At 44.4% G+C, this 18,566-nt stretch overlaps 1 protein-coding gene across 8 annotated transcripts in view; it reads right to left on the bottom strand.

Moving 5' to 3' along the window:
* OSBPL10 (oxysterol binding protein like 10) overlaps window positions 1-18,566 on the bottom strand; it is a 287,316-nt gene that overhangs the window by 201,237 nt on the left and 67,513 nt on the right. For 7 of the 8 annotated variants that reach the window (XR_004971601.1, XR_004971602.1, XM_036332842.1 and 4 more), the window contains 2 exons: window positions 14,558-14,733; window positions 11,603-11,682 (listed from right to left, as the gene is read on the bottom strand). Coding sequence is in view for 6 of the 8 variants with exons in the window: in XM_036332842.1 (XP_036188735.1) it covers window positions 11,603-11,682; window positions 14,558-14,733 (256 nt within the window). In the remaining 2 variants the exon portion in view is untranslated. The remainder of the gene's footprint in view (window positions 1-11,602; window positions 11,683-14,557; window positions 14,734-18,566) is intronic. The other variant, XM_036332844.1, reaches the window with a different exon arrangement.

Here is an 18,566-nt window from a genome sequence, read left to right on the forward strand (position 1 = left end):
GTCCAACTTTACCTTCTTGGAGCTAATCAAGCTTAAAACCATCGTTTTCTGTTTCCCCCAAAGACTCGCTACACAGAAAACAGAGTCCCCACAAGATGCTCTGCTTTCAGCCTGGGGCACTTTATGTCCTCAGGTTCTCAGTGAGAGATGTGACTCATCTCGCTTTTTACCCAACAATTTGGGGAAAGAAAATAAAACCTTCCTAAAATGCGAAATCAGGCTGGTATAGTATGAGGTAGAGGGTGCAGTGAGATGTACACGTTGAATTTTTTGAGACGCAGGAATTCCTACAGGTGCATTCAGGTGGGCAGCAGTAACCCCTGCTACGTCCATAGTCACTCACGGTCACTGTGGTCGCAGATGGAGAAGTTCTGCTCGCAAGACACAGGACCCAATGGGCACGAACTCAGCCACCAACCAGCTACCCCAACACCGAAGGCTTCGCTATGGATGAGGCCACACAACGAGCATCATCAAACATTGTTTCATTCACACACAAAGGGGGGGAGCGGGGGCGGGAGGAACACTTCCCCCAAAGAGCATTAAACTTTACACACTTCAAACCACATCAACTAAAATCAATTCTGAGTAACAAGAATAGAAGCCTCATCTGAATTGGCAGGAATCTGGAATTATCGAGTATCTTCAAGGGCGTTTGGTTTTAAGACTTTCATGTGAAGACTATAATGAGGAGCAGATTAATCAGTGACTGCCTGGTGGGTGAACAGCTTCCGCCTGAAGATCAAGGACCAAACTCAACAGGGGCCTAAGGGAGCCGAGACTCAGCCAAGCAACCTCGGCTCCACTTCTTTAAATTTACAAATTTAAAATTTAACCATTTGAATGACTAGTTTAATACATAGATATGTCATGTGTGTGTATATAAAATTACATATATAATTACTCAAACAATGCACGATGTGAAATTTCAAATAGTACCAAAGGGTACAATTAATTGCTACTTTCTTTCAACACTTAAGTCCCCAGGCCCCCCTCCCCTCCCAGGGCAAACTGCTGTTACCAGCCCCTTGTGTCCTTCCAAAGACATGTATGTGCTGGTATGTATGAATGTATGCATGTGTATGTGTTGACTTGCTCTGTTTTTTGTCTTAACAGGTTGGTGAGTTGGTTCCACTATGGTATACTTGCCCATCCTTCTTTTTCCTTACACTTTTCATCAATTTTTTAAATTATTTTTAATTGATTTTTAGAGACAGAGGAAGGGAAAGGGACAGAAAATAGAAACATCGATGAGAGAGAAACATCATCGATCACTTGCCTCCTTGCATGCCCCTTACTGGGGATTAAGCCCTCAACACGGGCACGTGTCCTGACTAGGAATTGAACCGGTGACCTCTTGGTTCCTGGGTCTATGTTCAACCATTGAGCCATACCAGCTGGGCCAATTTTAATGTTTGATCATTTAAGTAGGTAAATGATTATTTTAGAGACTCAGTTATTTACCAGAAATACTCCACTTTGCAAGCCGTGCACACAGCCTTGGGCAGTCCAATACTGGTCGTTTCCCAGGGAGGTCACCTCGTGAGGCCCAACTTGGCAGGGCAACTCTGTTGGCCCAACACCCCTATAGGAACTGACTCAGTACCTGGCTGCACAGTAAGAGCACAGCAGACGTGCTCTTCACCACAACCCACACTTCAACCTCAGGAAAATAAAGTGATAGTTTGGATATAGTTTTTTAAGGAACCCAAAGCTGACACCATTACTGTTGTTGATAAGAAAGAAGTGAGGAAGGAAGAAGCAGGGTTGACATTTACTGAGTGATTAAAATGCACTACGTGGTTTATGTCTGCCACTTGTCATGGCAGTGGCAGGTACGGAAGACACAACCATGGTTTCCCTGCAGTCCTGGGTGCTAAGGGCACAGTCAACAAAGAGGGCTGAGGCCTGCATACCACCACCACCTGCCCCCAGGAGAAGCGCTGTAATACAGGGAGCCCTGGTATTGATGGGAAAACATAAGAGAGAAGATCCACTCTGACCGGGCAGGTCAGGAAGGCATCAAAGATGTATATGAGCCTTGAAGGCCACATAGCTATTTGTGACATGAAGAACAGACAGGGAAAGGCATTCCTAGCAGAGGGAACAGCATGGAAGTGTGAAAGTACACAGTGTGCCTAGGGAACTGCTCACTTAGAACACTGAGTGCATGAAGGTGGAGGTGGAGGAAGACAAACTGGACCTAACATGTGATGGGAACTCAATGCCAAGGTCAAGTCTTGGACTTCGTCTTAGGAAGCGGGGTGCTATGAAAGGCTGTTGGAGCCAGGGAGTCCCACCATCAGCAACCTTCCCTTGTTCCTCTGCTCTTCACAAAAGCTCAAACCAGATGTTTCCTTGGCAAACAGCTGCAGTGGGGTGAGCATGTAGCAGAATCTGACAAGAGAATACCAGTTCCTGCCTTCAGACACGTAAGGTCAACGTCCCTGTTGCACAGATGAGGCAATTAGAGAAGTGAGAGTGATCAAGATATTTAATGTCAAGGCCACATAGATGGACCAGAACTCCTGATAGGAAGGTAGGGAAGGAGCGGAAGAAGGACAGAAAGGTCGGGGAGCATCAGCCAGCCATTTTAGATTTAAAGGGGAGGGGACCTGTCCATAGCACCAGAAGAGATAAAGCTAGACACTGGTAAACTCCTCCTCAGAAACCATAAAGCAGTCCCTGCAGCTTTGTCAGCACTGCCCAAGAGAACTTTCTGTGTTGATGGCAATGTTCTATAGCTGAGCTGTCCATTTCTGCAGCCACTGGCCAAATGTGGCTACTGAGCACTTGAACTGTGGCTGAGATGGAGGAACTGAATTTTAAACGTTAATTTCAGTTCATGTAAATCTAAAGTACCTCTCTTGTGGCTAGAGGCCTGCATATTGGACCACACAGTGTTCGAACCGACCTCTTGTCCTATTACTTTCATCTACTGTTTCTAGACAAGTGGAACAAAGGGAGTTTGGAGTGCCTTCCCACTTTTTAATCAACCTATTACTTCTGAGTTCTTCCCAATTGTTCTGAGAGGCCTCAACTCCATTTAATCATGCGAGAGAGGTATTGTGTATCATTTGTCAAATTGCCACCAAAGTTCTCAGCATCCAGTCAATGAGTTACCGGCAGTGCCCTCCCTAGGCGATTAAAATTGGGTATTGTTTTGAGGAGAAGCAACCCATGTTCCTTCATTATTAGCACAGTAAGCATTCTGGTATGCATTTCTGTGTGAACAGTGAGATGCAGTGGGGACAAGACACTGGACTAGATGGCATCTGAAGTTCCTCATAGCCAAGTGGTTTCAGGTTCTACCGATGTCACTGGATTCGGCTCAGTAAGCAGGTGCTTCCTGTTGTAATACATCCGCACCAAGATATCAAAGCACCTGTCCCAGGCCCTCTGGCTCAGACCCCAGCTAGACCCCAGGGCGGCAGAGAGTCAGGGAAGTTATAGACTTGCACTATCAGGAGAGGATGGAGATGGGGGCGGGGCTGGACAATGAAACAGTAACTTCAAATCTCCTCACTCTTCACTCTTGGCTGTTGATTTAACACACAGAATTCCCCACCCCTTATATCCACCCCCACCCCCCCTCCCACCACCTCCTGCTTTCTAATTCCCCAGAAGTAGTTCACACCTCCTCCAGGCCTCTCCAAATAAAGAAAGTCTGGAATGTCCCCAAACAGGGCTGTCTGCACCGGCCCACATCGCTAGGTTGACAATATTGTGGCAAAAGCAGGGGAAATGAGTCAGGAACTACCTACATCACTAGTGTCAGCTGCCACAGGAAAGTTATATAAACACAAGAGGCCCAATGCACGAAATTCATGCAAGGGGCTTGGCACTCGAAGCCGCGGTGGCTTGCCTCAGCCCTCACAGCTCCAGCTTCGTCCAGAAGGACATCTGGAAGGTCATTCGGCTGTCCAGTCTAATTAGCATATTACGCTTTTACTATTATAGATGGGCAGGTCTGCCCAGCCAGTGTGGTTGAGTGTCGACCTATGAACCAGGAGAACACAGTTCCATTCATTCCCTGTCTGGCCACATGCCCAGCTTGTGGGCTCAATCCCCAGTAGAGAGCATGCAGGAGGTAGCCAATCAATGTTTCTTTCTCTCTCTCCCTCTCCCTTTTTTTCTGAAATCAATAAAAATACATATTTTTTTAAATGGGAAGGTCCATTCTGGGCATTAGCTTCCCCAAGGCTACAGGGACCAGACAGTGCTCTAATACACTGGCGTCTCACATGAATTAGTATGCCATTCTAGGGGTCTGGGGGGAAAAGATAAATACCAGTGATGTGGGCAGCTTCAGGCATGAATATTTATGCATACACTCCCTGAAACTCAGCAGCTCTCACTGCTCACTCAAGACCTCCTAAGACTTATAATGAATTTAAAGTCCTATATTAGGCAATCATATTTTTCCATGACCAAATCTGCATAAGACTGTACCCTGAAATTTACATTTTAATTTAGAATTAGCTGACATGGAGCCCTAACCACACACCTGTGTGATCTAGCCACAGTGTCTTCAAACTCTTTATACCAACAGGTCCCTGGGACCTCCCTCCCGTCTTCCTAAGTGAATGGACTTAAGCGTTTGCTCTCAGAGAGCACACAGTCAAATGCAGGAGTCAGACAGGGAACCGATCATTGGAGCCCAAAGTAGGAAATGCAAGGATACAGTCAGGCCTGGGGCCCAAGAACCCAGAAAAGGGATTTCAAGTACAATGAATGTTATAAACTACTTCAAATGCTGCAAATACCTACATTTCCTTAATTTCCCCTTCGATGGGGAAAAAGGCTACATTTTCCATATTATGAGAAGGGAAAGTCACCAGTAAAAATGTCCCTTTGGTTCCTCAACTTCCCATCTGGTTGTAAACAAGGGCAGGACAAGGAATGAGGGATGAGAAAGGGGCTGGAAGACAAAACATAAAGGCAATCCCAGAAATGTTCTAAGAAACAGGCCATACACACTAATTTTAAAGATACAAAAAACTACCCCCCCCCCCAAAAAAAAGAAAACACACCCAAATACGTAGAATAGACCTGTGCCAAAGCTTGGTCTTATGTCCATCCTCATGGAGAGGTGAGCTACTCATGAAAACAAGCATGTGTGATTTCTGTGCATACGCACATACAGAAAAAAAGACTGGAAGGTCTGGACCTCCGAATGGAGTCATGTGATCTTTTTCTATGTATCCACACAGCTACGTGTCTGGAAGGATGTACACCCCAATGGTATCATCAGAGATTAGGTCTGAGGCTGGAGTTTGGGGTGAGGTTTTCCCTTCTTTATACTTTCCTATCCTCTGAGTGTTTTATATTGTGCATAGGTAACATTCAGAATTTTTAAAAATCTGATCTAATAAAGAGGGAATATGCTAATTGACCCTCATACCATCGCAAACATGGTGGCACCCACAGCCAATAAGGAGGAAATATTGACTGTGCCACCCTCAAAGATGGTGGCACCCACAGCCAATAAGGAGGGAATATGCTAATTGACTGCCACACCCTCAAAGATGGTGGCAGCCACAGCCACAAGATGGCCGGCAGGGGAGGGCAGTTGGGGGCGACCGGGCCAGCAGTGGTTAGGTGTCAATCAGGCTGGCAGGGGAGTGGTTAGGGGGTGATCAGGCTGGCAGGTAAAAGCAGTTAGGGGCAGGCAGGCAAGCAAGCAGTTGGGAGCCAGCAGTCCCGGATTGTGAGAGGGATGTCCGACTGCCGGTTTAGGCCTGATCCCTGTATCCAACTGCCAGTTTAGGTCCTAAACGGGCAGTCGGACATCCCTCAAGGGGTCCCAGATTGGAGAGGTTTCAGGCTGGGCTGAGGGATACTCCCCTTCAGTGCATGAATTTTGTGCACCGGGCCTTTAGTAATAGATAATATTTACAACTTAAAAAGTAATGCTGCCGAAGCCGGTTTGGCTCAGTGGGTAGAGCGTCGGCCTGCGGACTGAAGGGTCCCAGGTTCGATTCCGGTCAAGGGCATGTACCTGGGTTGCGGGCATATCCCCAGTAGGAGATGTGCAGGAGGCAGCTGATCGATGTTTCTCTCTCATCGATGTTTCTAACTCTCTATCTCTCTCCCTTCCTCTCTGTAAAAAAATCAATAAAATATATTAAAAAAAAAAAAAAGTAATGCTATTTCCATTATGGTGGGAAAACACATACACATTCACAAGCTGTCACCAGTGAATTCATAATAAGAGTATGTTTGTGGTGGGGATGGGAGGGGCCAGTCAGATAGCTAGCTGAGCCAAAAAGGGAAGTCCTGAGTTCTGTCCCACCCCCACCTGGCCACTGCGTAATGGCTGAAAGTCTCTACTTAAAGGGGAAGTGATCATCACCACATGTCACACATTTATCCTTTGGGGCTGAAGGCCCCGGGACACCGTACTAATGCCCAGTTAACATCAGAGCAGATTCGTGAACTTCCCACTTAGCTTATGAGTCACCCCCACAAGTGAATCCACCTTCCATGTCTAGATGAAAAAAATCAAAGAATAGTGAAAATGCAATAAGTTTCAATCAAGCTTCATCTTTAAAAGTTCTCTTAATTGGTCAGATGAAAGACAATGAAACTAAAATCTGCAAAGTCTGATGTCCTTTAAATGCTTTTTAATCACTTGACCATTGTCCTCGTTATCCCACTTTTCCCACAGGTCAAAAGTAATTCGAAAACAAGAGTATCGGTGAGTTTCTCTGACTCCCCATCCGCCCCCCAAATGACGACTTCTGTTGATTTTCAATGACCCTGAGTTCTCTGATGTGGCCATTTGAAAATAATGGAGCCTATCTGAGAACAGATAGATAACCACAAATGGGTTAAAAAGCAGACTTGTTTTCCTTGAGGGGGTTGGTCAAAGCTCCAAGGATGGCCGAGAGGCTGGACTGCCAAGCAGCAGTCTCAGTGAGAATGTGCCACTGAGTCCCTAACTCCTCCATGCGCTTCATGCCAGCAACTGGCTTTCTCCCGAGTTATCTTGCTCGAGAAGACCTGTGACAACTTTTAGAAGAGAGAAGTCATCATTTCAAAGATGAGGACAGAAAGGCAGAAAGAAGAAAGAGGTCTGTTCAACACATAATTGACAGAGCGGGGATGTCAATATAGGTCTTTTCACTTTGCACAAGACAGTATTTCTTCTAAACCAGAGTGTCGTGAACTAAAACATGAATGAACTCACTTGGAAGATGCTTGAAGCTTATATCACACAAAAATTAGTGCAAAAAGCCAATTAGGTAAATTTACTTTCAAGCAAACTCACTAAAGAAAATTCTGGAATCAGAAGCTACTTAAGAGATTGGAGAAGAGTTCCCTTGATTAGGTTACAGGTACCCTATTATAGAGCTGTGCCCTCAAAGTTATTAAATATGGAGTTCATGGAGGAGCAGTACCATCATGAACCTTCCAACTAGCTCCTGCCAAGAAACTAGGATGGGAGATGAGGGGGAGGAGGCATGTTTAACAAGTTGGGCTTTTGTTCCAGTCCACTCACTTACTGGCTGTGTGACTTTGAGTCCATCACTTAAAAGTTCAAGTGGCTCAGTTTTCTAATTTGTAAAAATGGAGATAATACGACCAACCTCACCGCTGTGAAGAATAATGCAATCATGAGCCCTTCACATATAAGGTATTAATTATCATTACCTCTGTCAACAGGACAGATGGTTTCCCATCCTCAGTGCTTACTGCAGTTCCCAGAACACCGCTGTTTCCTATCAGAGGACTTGCACCACCTACTTGATAAAAACAAGACACCCACTCCTGCTTTTTTGATACTTTCAAAGTCATACACAAGTAAATTCTCATAAGGAGGGTTCCTTGCAGTTCTCTTAACACTTTCCCAACCAATGCATCACTTTGCACTGCTTCCATTTTAATACTGCACTAAAAATAGGATGTTCTGTTTTCTTGTTGTTTGTGTTTTCAGAGAAAGTCAGTGTTCTACTCTTCCTAGCACACCCGCCTCGCACCCTCACAGCTACGCCTCAAATAACACCAGAGCCCCGAGATGAACCTATGTGACGTTGAAAAAAGGCAATTCTCTGCTGTTTTGTAGTTTCTGTCTATCCAGGAGCAAAAACTGTCCTAAAGGGATCCCATTACCCATGGAGGGATGAAGGCGGCCGCCCTCAATGACCTTTGTGAGGTCAGAGCAGGAAACCAGGAGACCCAAGGTCGAGTCTTAGCTCCTTACTCTCCTGGTTAGAGCTTCCTCATGTGTAAACCAACGGGGGCTGGACTAGATAGCCAGCCTTTTAGATTTCAAAGGCCAGTAATTTTTTTAATCTGGAAATTAATTTAGGAATTAAGATTTTTTAAAAATATATTTTATTGATTTTTTACAGAGAGGAAGGGAGAGGGATAGAGAGTCAGAAACATCGATCAGCCACCTCCTGCACACCCCCCACTGGGGATGTGCCCGCAACCCAGGTACATGCCCTTGACCGGAATTGAACCTGGGACCTTTCAGTCCGCAGGCCGACGCTCCATCCACTGAGCCAAACCGGCTACGGCAGGAATTAAGATTTTTAATCTGAGATTTAATTTGGGGACTAAGAAAGTAAGACTATGTATTAAGTAAGAATATGTATTAAGAACAAGAATAGCAGCCTTGAACTTCAGAATGCCTCTCGGAGATGAATAACAAGGTCTGCTGAGAATTTTGAAAGTATTATTCCCTAATTGATCACAGCAGCTATGCTATAAATGACTGGTGACAGCAACCTTGCCTCCATTTGTCAAAGAAGGAATCCTATAGGACCTAACAATTAAATTATTATTTTGGTTCTATTATTAATAGATTAACCGTATTCTTGAAACTACCCAGAGAAATGTATCAGGAAATCAAATTCTCCTCCAGGGAATAGTCAAATCCTCCTCCTATTTCTTTAAATTCCCTTATTTCTGACTGCCATTAGGATGGATGTGGTGTGTGCCACAAAACACCAATACACTTAAGTTGGTTGTCCCCTACCTGGATTCTGACACTCAAAATAAATTCCAGATGAATCAATGATTTAATGTGATAATTAAACTAAAAATTCACTGGAAGTAAACACTGAAGGGACATTTTCATAATTTTGAGCAGAGAAGCCCCTTTCTACACATGAGACCAAAAGCCAAAAATGAAAATAAGTTTGACCAGAAAAAAATTAAATATTCTGCATAGCAAAAATATTTATTCAAAGTAGAAATACAAATGAGCTACTAGGAGAAAATATCTACAGTCCACATGAGAGTCAATGGACGAGTATCCTTAATACACATACAGCTACTGCAAATCAAGAAGAAAAACATAAACTCAATAGAAACAAATGGGTGAAAAATACAAACTGGCAGTTCACATAAAAGAAATACAGGTGGCCGATAAACATGAAAACATACTCGGCCCCAGTCATGATTTAGAAGTGAAAATGAAAATAACGGGGCATCTATTTTTTACCTGGGACACTATCAAAAAGTAAATGTTAGTAAGAGCCACAGTAGTTGGGGGAGACACAAAATTGATGGGAGTGCAGATCAGAGCAACTTTTTTAAGTAGACAAGTTAGCAATGTCTGAAAATTTAGAAGACACATTTTATGACCCAACAATTCCACTGGTATAAATACACACGCACACACACTTAGAGATACAAAAAGATATATGCACAAAGATGTTTATTATAGCACTAGAGGCCCAGCGCACAAAATTGTGCATGGGTAGGGTCGCTAGGCCTAGCCTGCTATCAGGGCCATCTTCCGCCCGTTTGCCAGTCCCCAGTCCTGCTCCACCGCCGACACCCACCCTGGTTCCCCATGGTTCCCCATGGTTCCCCATCGGCCATCCAGCGATCGGAGCCTGCGGGCTGAGGGGAGGGATGAGAGGTGGTCAATGCACCTAATAGCGACTGGTTGATAGGTTGTTCTGGTCGTTATGCTGTTATGGTCGCTGGCCTTTTATTATACAGGATTATGTATAAACAACAACAAAATAAAACCCTAAATGTTTATCAATAAAATAAAGCACTGACATCCAAAATGAGTGTAGCCTGGCCAGGGTGAATCAGTGGTTCAGCATCAATCTATGAGCCAAGAGATCAGGATTGATTCCTGGTCAGGGCACATGCCTGGGTTGCAGGCTCCATCCCCAGCGGGGGCTGTGCAAGAGGTAGCCAATCAGTGATTCTCTCTGATCAATTATGTTTCTCTCTCTTTCTCCCTCTCCCTTCCTCTCTGAAATCAATAAAAAATGAGTATAACAGATCCATATGTCTAATAGGGAATCTCCAAAATATATTAAGTAGGGGGAGGGGAACAACATGCATAATATTATCCCATTTGTCTAAAAATAGGTGTAGATATGGATACGGATATATGTATATGTATGTATACATACACACTAACACATGCCTTAGTTTACTAGAATGACATACAACATCAATTAAGAGCAATTATCTCTAGTGATCATACATGGCAATAGTGGAGATGCATTTCTTATTTTATCCCCTTCTGTTCTATAAAAAGTAAAAAGATACATATAAAAAATTGTAACTGCCCTGCCTACATATTGATAATATACTAATGAAATGTCCAGAACTCCTACTATAATTCCTGGAAAATAAAAGAGGCCAGAGGGGAAAAGGCTCTACAATGACCCAGATTCTCTTCAGGGCAAGTCAAAAAGGGCAACTGTAATAAGCAAGACAAGGAAAAGAAGGTGTCTCTAGAAAGAAAAAAAATAAATGATCAAAATCCTGTAAGGGAATCATTGCAGGTTGTATTTATGGAGGCAGAACAGGGAGTTCTAAGCTAAGCAAGACATTTCCCAGGGCCCTGAGCAAGACACAGGCAGATTATAGTAAATCATCAGAAATTTCAAGTGTGGCTCTTTCCAGCTGATGCATAGAACATGGAAAAAGACTGCAATTAGGTAGAGTAACTGCATTGGAACTAATGATATAAAAGGGATCCTTTGAACATTAAAATCAGTATTTGTTGGCCTGAATAAATTCATTTTGCAATGATTTCCTATATTTTAAAGATTGGGAATCCTGAGTAATCCATGAAAATGCCAACCTATCTCCCTCACATCTGGTCCCAGATCTCATACCGAATCCCGAGGAGAAAATAACTCATACCTGGATGCCAAATCACCCGAGAACGTTTTTATGCACTTAGAATGCAGAAGCTCCTGGCTGAGAAATTAATCGATTTGGAAGCCCAGGTTTTATTTAAGGCTCCGGGACAACAACGAGTCTTCATGGACAGTAAAATCTGACTACTCTGCCTCCACACAATGAGCTCATCCACGCAAGCTTCTCAACAGACCAATTAACCGCTGCCTAGATTGACAACATAGAAAGCAACACAAGTGTCTTTGCAGGAGCAGTTCCAATAAAGAGCCAGCATGCCTCTTCACTCCACCCACAAGCAAATCCTACGGCTCTTCTCTTGGCTTTAAATGTAAATGTAGCAGGACAAGTATGAATTCCACTATGGTGGGTCACTTTTAAAAAAAAAAAAACAGCTTCCCCAAGAAACAGATGCTTGAGCTGGAGAGTAGCCAACCCAAGTCACTGGAAGGCCTCCTTGTTTCCCGGGGTTCCTTACCTTAGAATTCGTTTCCATGTGGTATTTGGCACAAGCGCGCAGCTGAGTCACCCAGAGCTGTTTCTCTTTTGCATCAGCAGCTAAAAGAGAGAAAGAAATGCTCAGAGAGACTGTTCCAAAACACATCCAACCTATTTCTACACCCACCTAAGGAGGTGGGGTGGGGTGGGGCGGCAGGCGAAGGAGTGGGGGGTAAAGGGAACAGCAAATTCAGATCTCAATATTCTCAACTAGCCTGTCCTTAATGCCAGAAATCAAATTACGCTACACTTCAACAGAAAATTCCCTCTTAAACCGAATTAAAAATGTATTCTGAAATATCCATTGTAAGAACAATTGTGCCACTTTTTTAACCTGCTCTGAAAAACTCATTTCCGCTCCTTTAAAAAGGCAGCAAAGGAAGGAGAAACAAGATTATTTTTTCAATGCCTCAGCCACATGTGGCTAATATGAGGATCAAAGTACAGCTTTTCTCGGGGCCTTTTTGTTATCTACCAGAGCTGTACTGTGGCATTATTAGCATTTACAAAATAAGCATTCAGTTGAATTACCATTTTAATATGTGTTCTCAAGGATTCTTATTAGGATCGGACAGAACAAGATACCAAATGCTGCCTTGGAGATCGTCAAATTTCCCCCAAAGAGACATTAAAATGCAAGTCAACTGCATCGTCATAACCTTCCATCTGCACCCCCTTCTCTCAAACACATAAAACCGTTTCTTTAAAATATTATGGATGTATGACAGGTTCTAATAAAATTTAAATCTTTAATTTAAGTGAACAATTAACCACATAAATATTTTAACATATTAATTGCACAAATGTTGACTATGCAGAAAACAATATTCCTCTAGAAATGATCATTGTTTACAAAAATGGGCCTAAGTATCATTTGTCAATAAAACCCAACTTCAGCTTGAACTTGCAGGTGAAGAAACCTAGAGTTGTAGACCAGTGTAAGACCAGGTGGACCAAACTTTCAAAGACAAAGGAATTTGCAAATCCAGAGCCTTTGTTCCTTAGGAAAGGTGAAGAATTGCCAGTTTGTGGCAATTACAAAGGCTCAGCACTGAGAACATTCCCAACAGCTATGCATCTAATGACAACAAGATTCAACTCTCTGTGCAGGTGAGGTGTGAAATGAGAACAGACACCCAGATCCTTGTGGGATGAGCCAAGAACCAGCCATAAACATGCGGAAATTTACCCTGTCTTTTCTGGAACTGCCAAGGGTAATAAGTTAACTTAGCCTTCGCAATAATTTCATGTAGATTAAACTTCTATACTTGCTATTAAAACTACCCTTTAAAAAAAAACAACAACAACTGAGGTTTAATAATCCAGAGAATAATAACTCAAAGGCAAAGTGATATAGCTCAGTTGTCAACACTTGGATTTTTCTCTTTGGTGTGGATTTGCGTCATTTTATAAACCACAGGCAGGGGAAAGTGACATGAAGTTTCCTCCCCCCACCCCTCCATCCCCGCTATTGTTTCTGCTCTAACGATTTATTAAGCACTAAACAGCAAAGCAAAACCAAGGACCATATAAATCTAGCCAGCTGGGAAGCACACTGCACGAATCTCAAAAAAGAACATGAATCTTAGCCCATTTCCCCAAAACTGAAAAACTTCCTTCAAATACAGCCATTTTTATCCTATAGGATGATTCTGAAATATGATTTCTATATAGATAATAAAGAAACAGTAGCTTATTCCATCTCTTGGCAGTAAAGCTTGGAGGCGAACGGTGAAATGGACTGAGAGGTGAGGAATCAAGGCCCTCACTCCAGCTTTGCAGAGGCCAGTTCCTGGGCTCGGGGAGAAATAATGAGGCCTTTCCTTTGTACTTGGCCTTTACTTGGGCTGAGAAATATGTCATAAGAATGCAGAATTGCCCTAACCAGTTTGGCTCAGTGGATAGAGCGTCGGCCTGCGGACTCAAGGGTCCCAGGTTCGACTCCGGTCAGGGGCATGTACCTGGGTTGCGGGCACATCCCCAGTGGGGGGGCGTGCAAGAGGCAGCTGAATCGATGTTTCTAACTCTGTATCCCTCTCCCTTCCTCCCTGTAAAATATCAATAAAATATATTTTTTTAAAAAAGAATGCAGAATTACCAACTCCCTGCTGATACTTAATACATACTACTTTCCTCAGACCTTAATACATAACATTGACTCTATATGTATGTATATACATTCGGGTTGTTTTACTGTTGTTGCATTTTGTTATTTTTCTGGCCATGCAACTGTAACAGAATGCTGGAAGAATGATCTAGCAATCAAATTACACTGCCACAGTCAAACCTGGAGTTCCTGAAAACCTGTGCGATGTGTGTGCCTTGGGGTTGGGGGTGGGGGGGGGATGCAGGACCTACAGTGGTGGCCCAGTGCTGGACTCTCTCAAGTCACGCTCACTGACCAGGATGCTGAGCACACATTAGTTTTCAAGATGCAAAGAGAAGGCGAGAAAGCACACTGCAGGACATTAACTCAGCACCAGTTGGCTTCTCACCGCGCTCACAACAGATTAAATAAAATATAAGTCAGGGCACAATGCCCTTTAAAAGGCTTGTTTTGTCCGTATTGCCCAAAGTGCCCACCGGGCCTATTGTGAAGATTGACACTATCAGGTCGGGGAAAACATAGACTGAGCTAATATGAAAAATATCCCCAAGTCCTAGGCCTCAGCTGGCTTGGCAATCACTCACCTTTTCCTTGTCCTTAATTCCGCAATTAGGACAAGCAATTCCTAATGTCAGGCCATCTCCCCACCCCAGGGGTGAGAGAGGCAGCAACCATCTGTCACCACAAAGTCATCAAACAGAGCAAATTGCTCAAGTTGATTCTTTTTTTTTTTTTTTTTTTAATCAGAAGACAAGAGAGCCATCACCATGGTGACTAGGACTGTGGCCCACGAGGCCTGTCTGAAAAGTGAGCAGGAGAAGAGCGTACCTCTCAGCTTATACATCTCTCCGTTGGCAGAGTACACGACCAGCATGTGGGGAGCTTCGTCGCTCAGGGACACTATGGCTCCAGATAAAGACAGGGCTCCTCGGGGCTTCTGGTGCTTGCTTTGCTCATTCACAAAATACTGCAGGAGGCCAGCCTCAAAGTCCAGCACAAAGTACCTGCGCGGAGAAACCACAATGCATCACTCTGCTCCCCAGCCCATTCCTCACCGCAAAGAAGAAAAAAGGAAAGGGACCCTTAAATCGACATCAAGGCTCCAAATCCAAGAAGCTCGGAACCAAAAGTCCCCACCAGGTGCCCTCAAAGTTAGCCCCCCAGTCAAGAGAGAGCATTCGATAAGAGAGAGGATGGAGCTTGTGCCTGGCCGGTGTGGCTCAGTGGTTGGGCATCGACCTATGAACCATGAAGTGACGGTTCAATTCCCGGTCAGGGCACATGCCTGGGTTTCAGGCTCGATCCCAGTAGAGGGCGTGCAGGAGGCAGCTGATCAATAATTCTCTCTCATCATTGATGTTTCTATCTCTCCCTCTCTATTCCTCTCTGAATCAATACAAATATATTAGGGAAAAGAATGGAGTTTGTGGCAGGCACCACGGGGAAGGGGCAGGTCCATTCGGGATTTGGTGCAATGCCCACCACTTCACCCGGTGCCCACGGATACCACAGTCAACCTCAGAACAGCCACCGAGCAACAGATGCACCGGGACACAGGCTGTTAGCACGCTCCACACGACTTCACAGGAGCAGCAGGAATTCTCCAAGCCTCTGTGAGAGGCCCTTTCACACCTGGTAGCAGCAAGCTGGGCCCTGAGCTTCCTGCTGGCAGCATGGGTACCATGAGGCGCCCAGCTGCCTGGGTCATCTGCCAGGGAACGGGAGGTGCTATACAACCACCTGGGCACACGCCAGTGGGCCTTCCTAGACATCATTTTTCATACAAAGAGGCGAATATTTCCTCCACTCCAGGGGGTGGCAAAGCCATTGGGCTCCACCAAATCCCTGTCCTTGGCTTCCAGGAGACACAGCCAGAATCTACAGGGCGGGACAAAACTAGGTTTACAGTTGTTCGCATACAAAATAGTACAATAATTAATCAATAATACAAGAATAAACTCTGTGTTTTGAGTACTCACAACAGTAAACCTACTTCTGCCCCATCCTGTATTTCCAGCTTCCCTTGCAGTTAGGATATGGCCATCTGACTGAGCTTTAACCAACAGAGTACGAACAGAGGTAATGCAGGCCTGGCCCCGAACACCCAGACACCTACCCAGACTCACACTCTCTCTATCACACACTTTCTCACACACACATTGGAATGGAGACAACCTACAGGGCAACTTGAGACCCCCACCATGGGTATGACAAAGGCACAAGAGGGAAGGCGCCTGGGTCCCCGAGTCACCCCCTGGAAGAGCCACCTGCTGAGGAACACCCACTTCAGAAGGCTACATGAATAAGAACATTCTCTTTCATTAGGCGACTGAGATCAAAGTCTGTTACAGCAGCGAGCCTCACAGATTCACCGAAAATCTTTTTAACTTTCTATTTCCAGATCCTCCCACTTAACATGTGCTCCCGCTCCTTTACGTGGGGCGAAAACCAAATTCCTTCAAGAGGTGAAGCGGGGGGGGGATATCTGAGTTGCCGATGGTCAAATTATGTAAGTGCCGGCCCTGCCTTCTCTCTAGGAGTAAATGTCTCCAGCCTGACCTATATTTGATGTCACTGCCCCTGGCAAGTCGGGGCACTCACAGCTGTGATCCTCGCCAGTGGAGGGAAGGAAACCTGGCTCCAGCGACCAACCGCACTGTGTCCCCACCCCCACCCCACAGAGCTGCGGCCTCCCTCCACTGATATAAGCACCACACCTTTACACAGCAGGGAGCAAGGGAAGGGGTCCCTGAATGGGCTTCAAGGGAAAGGCATAGCCAGTTGGTTGGAAGAAAGGAAGGGCTTAATATCTTCCTCCCTATTGCTTCCATCAACTGATTTATTGGGAATCAGTCAGACTTCCTCTCCCCTACAGGCAGCTGCCCCAAGGCATCCTGTTGAACAACTAACCATATATTTGCAAAGGACATCATTCAGAAGCTGGTACAAAGAAATGAATTGAACGCTGTTGCGTTTTTTTTCCAATAACGATGACAGAATAACCAATGGATGTCACATTATGCAGGATATGGAGACGTGCTAATGATTTTTCACATTACCTATTTCCAACTGACATCTTAATTCTAACCTCCTGCCTCAGATGGGGGAAAAAAATCGTTATTTCCACTACTTCCTAAAATAGTTTAAGTGCAAATGCACAGGCTTGAATCATGGGCACGAAGGAAGACTAATAATTTAAGACCAATAAAGACATTTAAAAACTCTATCATATTTGGAGGGGGCAGTGGGAGACTGATTAAAAAATTGCAACAAACTGAACACAGGTTCTTTCAAGATGGCCTTTGAAAGACAAGTTAGCTTGTGTCATAAACAGTTAAGAGCTGTCCATACTGCATTAAGAAGGGCAGTTTCTGTTGGTCAGATCCCCTGGGAGGAAAGAAATTACATTTGGTTTCCTGCAGTGTTATGGCTGTGCCGGGCACTGCTGCTTGGAGCTTGCAGCTATATCTGAAAGTCACAGCTTTCACTCCACATGGGGAAGTTAACCATATTCCTAGATTAGGTTTCATTCCACCACGTGAAACTGCCAGATCAAATCCTGAAACATTCTTCAAAGGCTTTCCTTTTGGAGAAATGAATAGTGTGTTCTTTTTAAATTAATGCTGAGCTTCAGCATGCAACCTGACTGATGTGTAGGTGGGCTTAATGACATACAAAGAGCATATTTTATTTGCTCTGTTAACAAACCAAAGAACGTGCTGGAGAGAGAAAGGGAGAGAATGAGGAGCGAAATCCAACCCAGGAAGGGAGCCATCTTAATGCCCATCAGGACAGCTTCCTGGTGGCACCTTGCCCGTTTCCAACCCTGGGAGCCATGGCAAGTGGCAAGCCCCTTCCTTGGAAGGGCTGAGGGTAACACTGCCCACTACCATCCTTCAGAGAAACCCCATCGCTCTAGAAAGAACACACAGCGCACTCAGACATACCTGGATGTACACACGCATGTACTCACACCAATACCCACACTCACACCTGCACACATGCATTCCGATACACTCATGCTCAGACGTGCTCACATTCATAACATCCCTCTTGAACTAACTCATGCATTCACACTGTAGACACACACTCTCATATGTGTACACACATGCACACTCACTCATGCTCTTACTTCCACGCATGCACACAGAAGAGCCATTACCTACTTCTGCTTTCCAAGTCTTGCATCTCTGAAGGTTATTTGTCTACACCTGTAGCCTTTGAATCCCCCGCTTCCCAATCTACCTGATACAGTTTCATTAGGTTCAACTTTAGGACCTAAAAGTTGAAAACATACTTTTTACTTTGGGAGCAAAGAGGAATGGGGTCTAGGAGCACACCCACAGTCATGGGCCAAACTCAGCAGGAGCAGAAATACAAAGGGAAAGGATTTGGCGGGGAGGGGGGGTGTTGAGGGAAGAAGCTCATTAAAACTGACAAATTATAACCAAATTACAAGAGAATTACAAAGAGAAAACATGCAGTGAAATAAATCCTTTGAAGAGGAACTTTTGCTAGACAGGCTGCTCCAAAGAGCTAAATCATTTCATCTAAATGTAAAAGAGAAAAAGAAAATGACAAGAGGAAAGGGCCTTCTTACATCTCTCAACTACCTGCTCCTCAATTAGGTGAGCAGAGATTTCCACCACTGCCACCACCATCCCCCAAACCACCAAGAGACAGAGATTCCAACACTCCAGAAGGTATTAAACTGTCCTAGGGCCCGAAGGGCTCATCATCAACCATGAGACAAATATATTCTATTATATAAGAACTTGATCCATTATTAGCCATATGCAGGCATACAATACAACAAGTTTAATCTCAATTACCAGAA

The sequence above is a fragment of the Myotis myotis genome, unplaced genomic scaffold (assembly GCF_014108235.1).
Source record: "Myotis myotis isolate mMyoMyo1 unplaced genomic scaffold, mMyoMyo1.p scaffold_m19_p_13, whole genome shotgun sequence".
NCBI lineage: Eukaryota > Metazoa > Chordata > Mammalia > Chiroptera > Vespertilionidae > Myotis > Myotis myotis.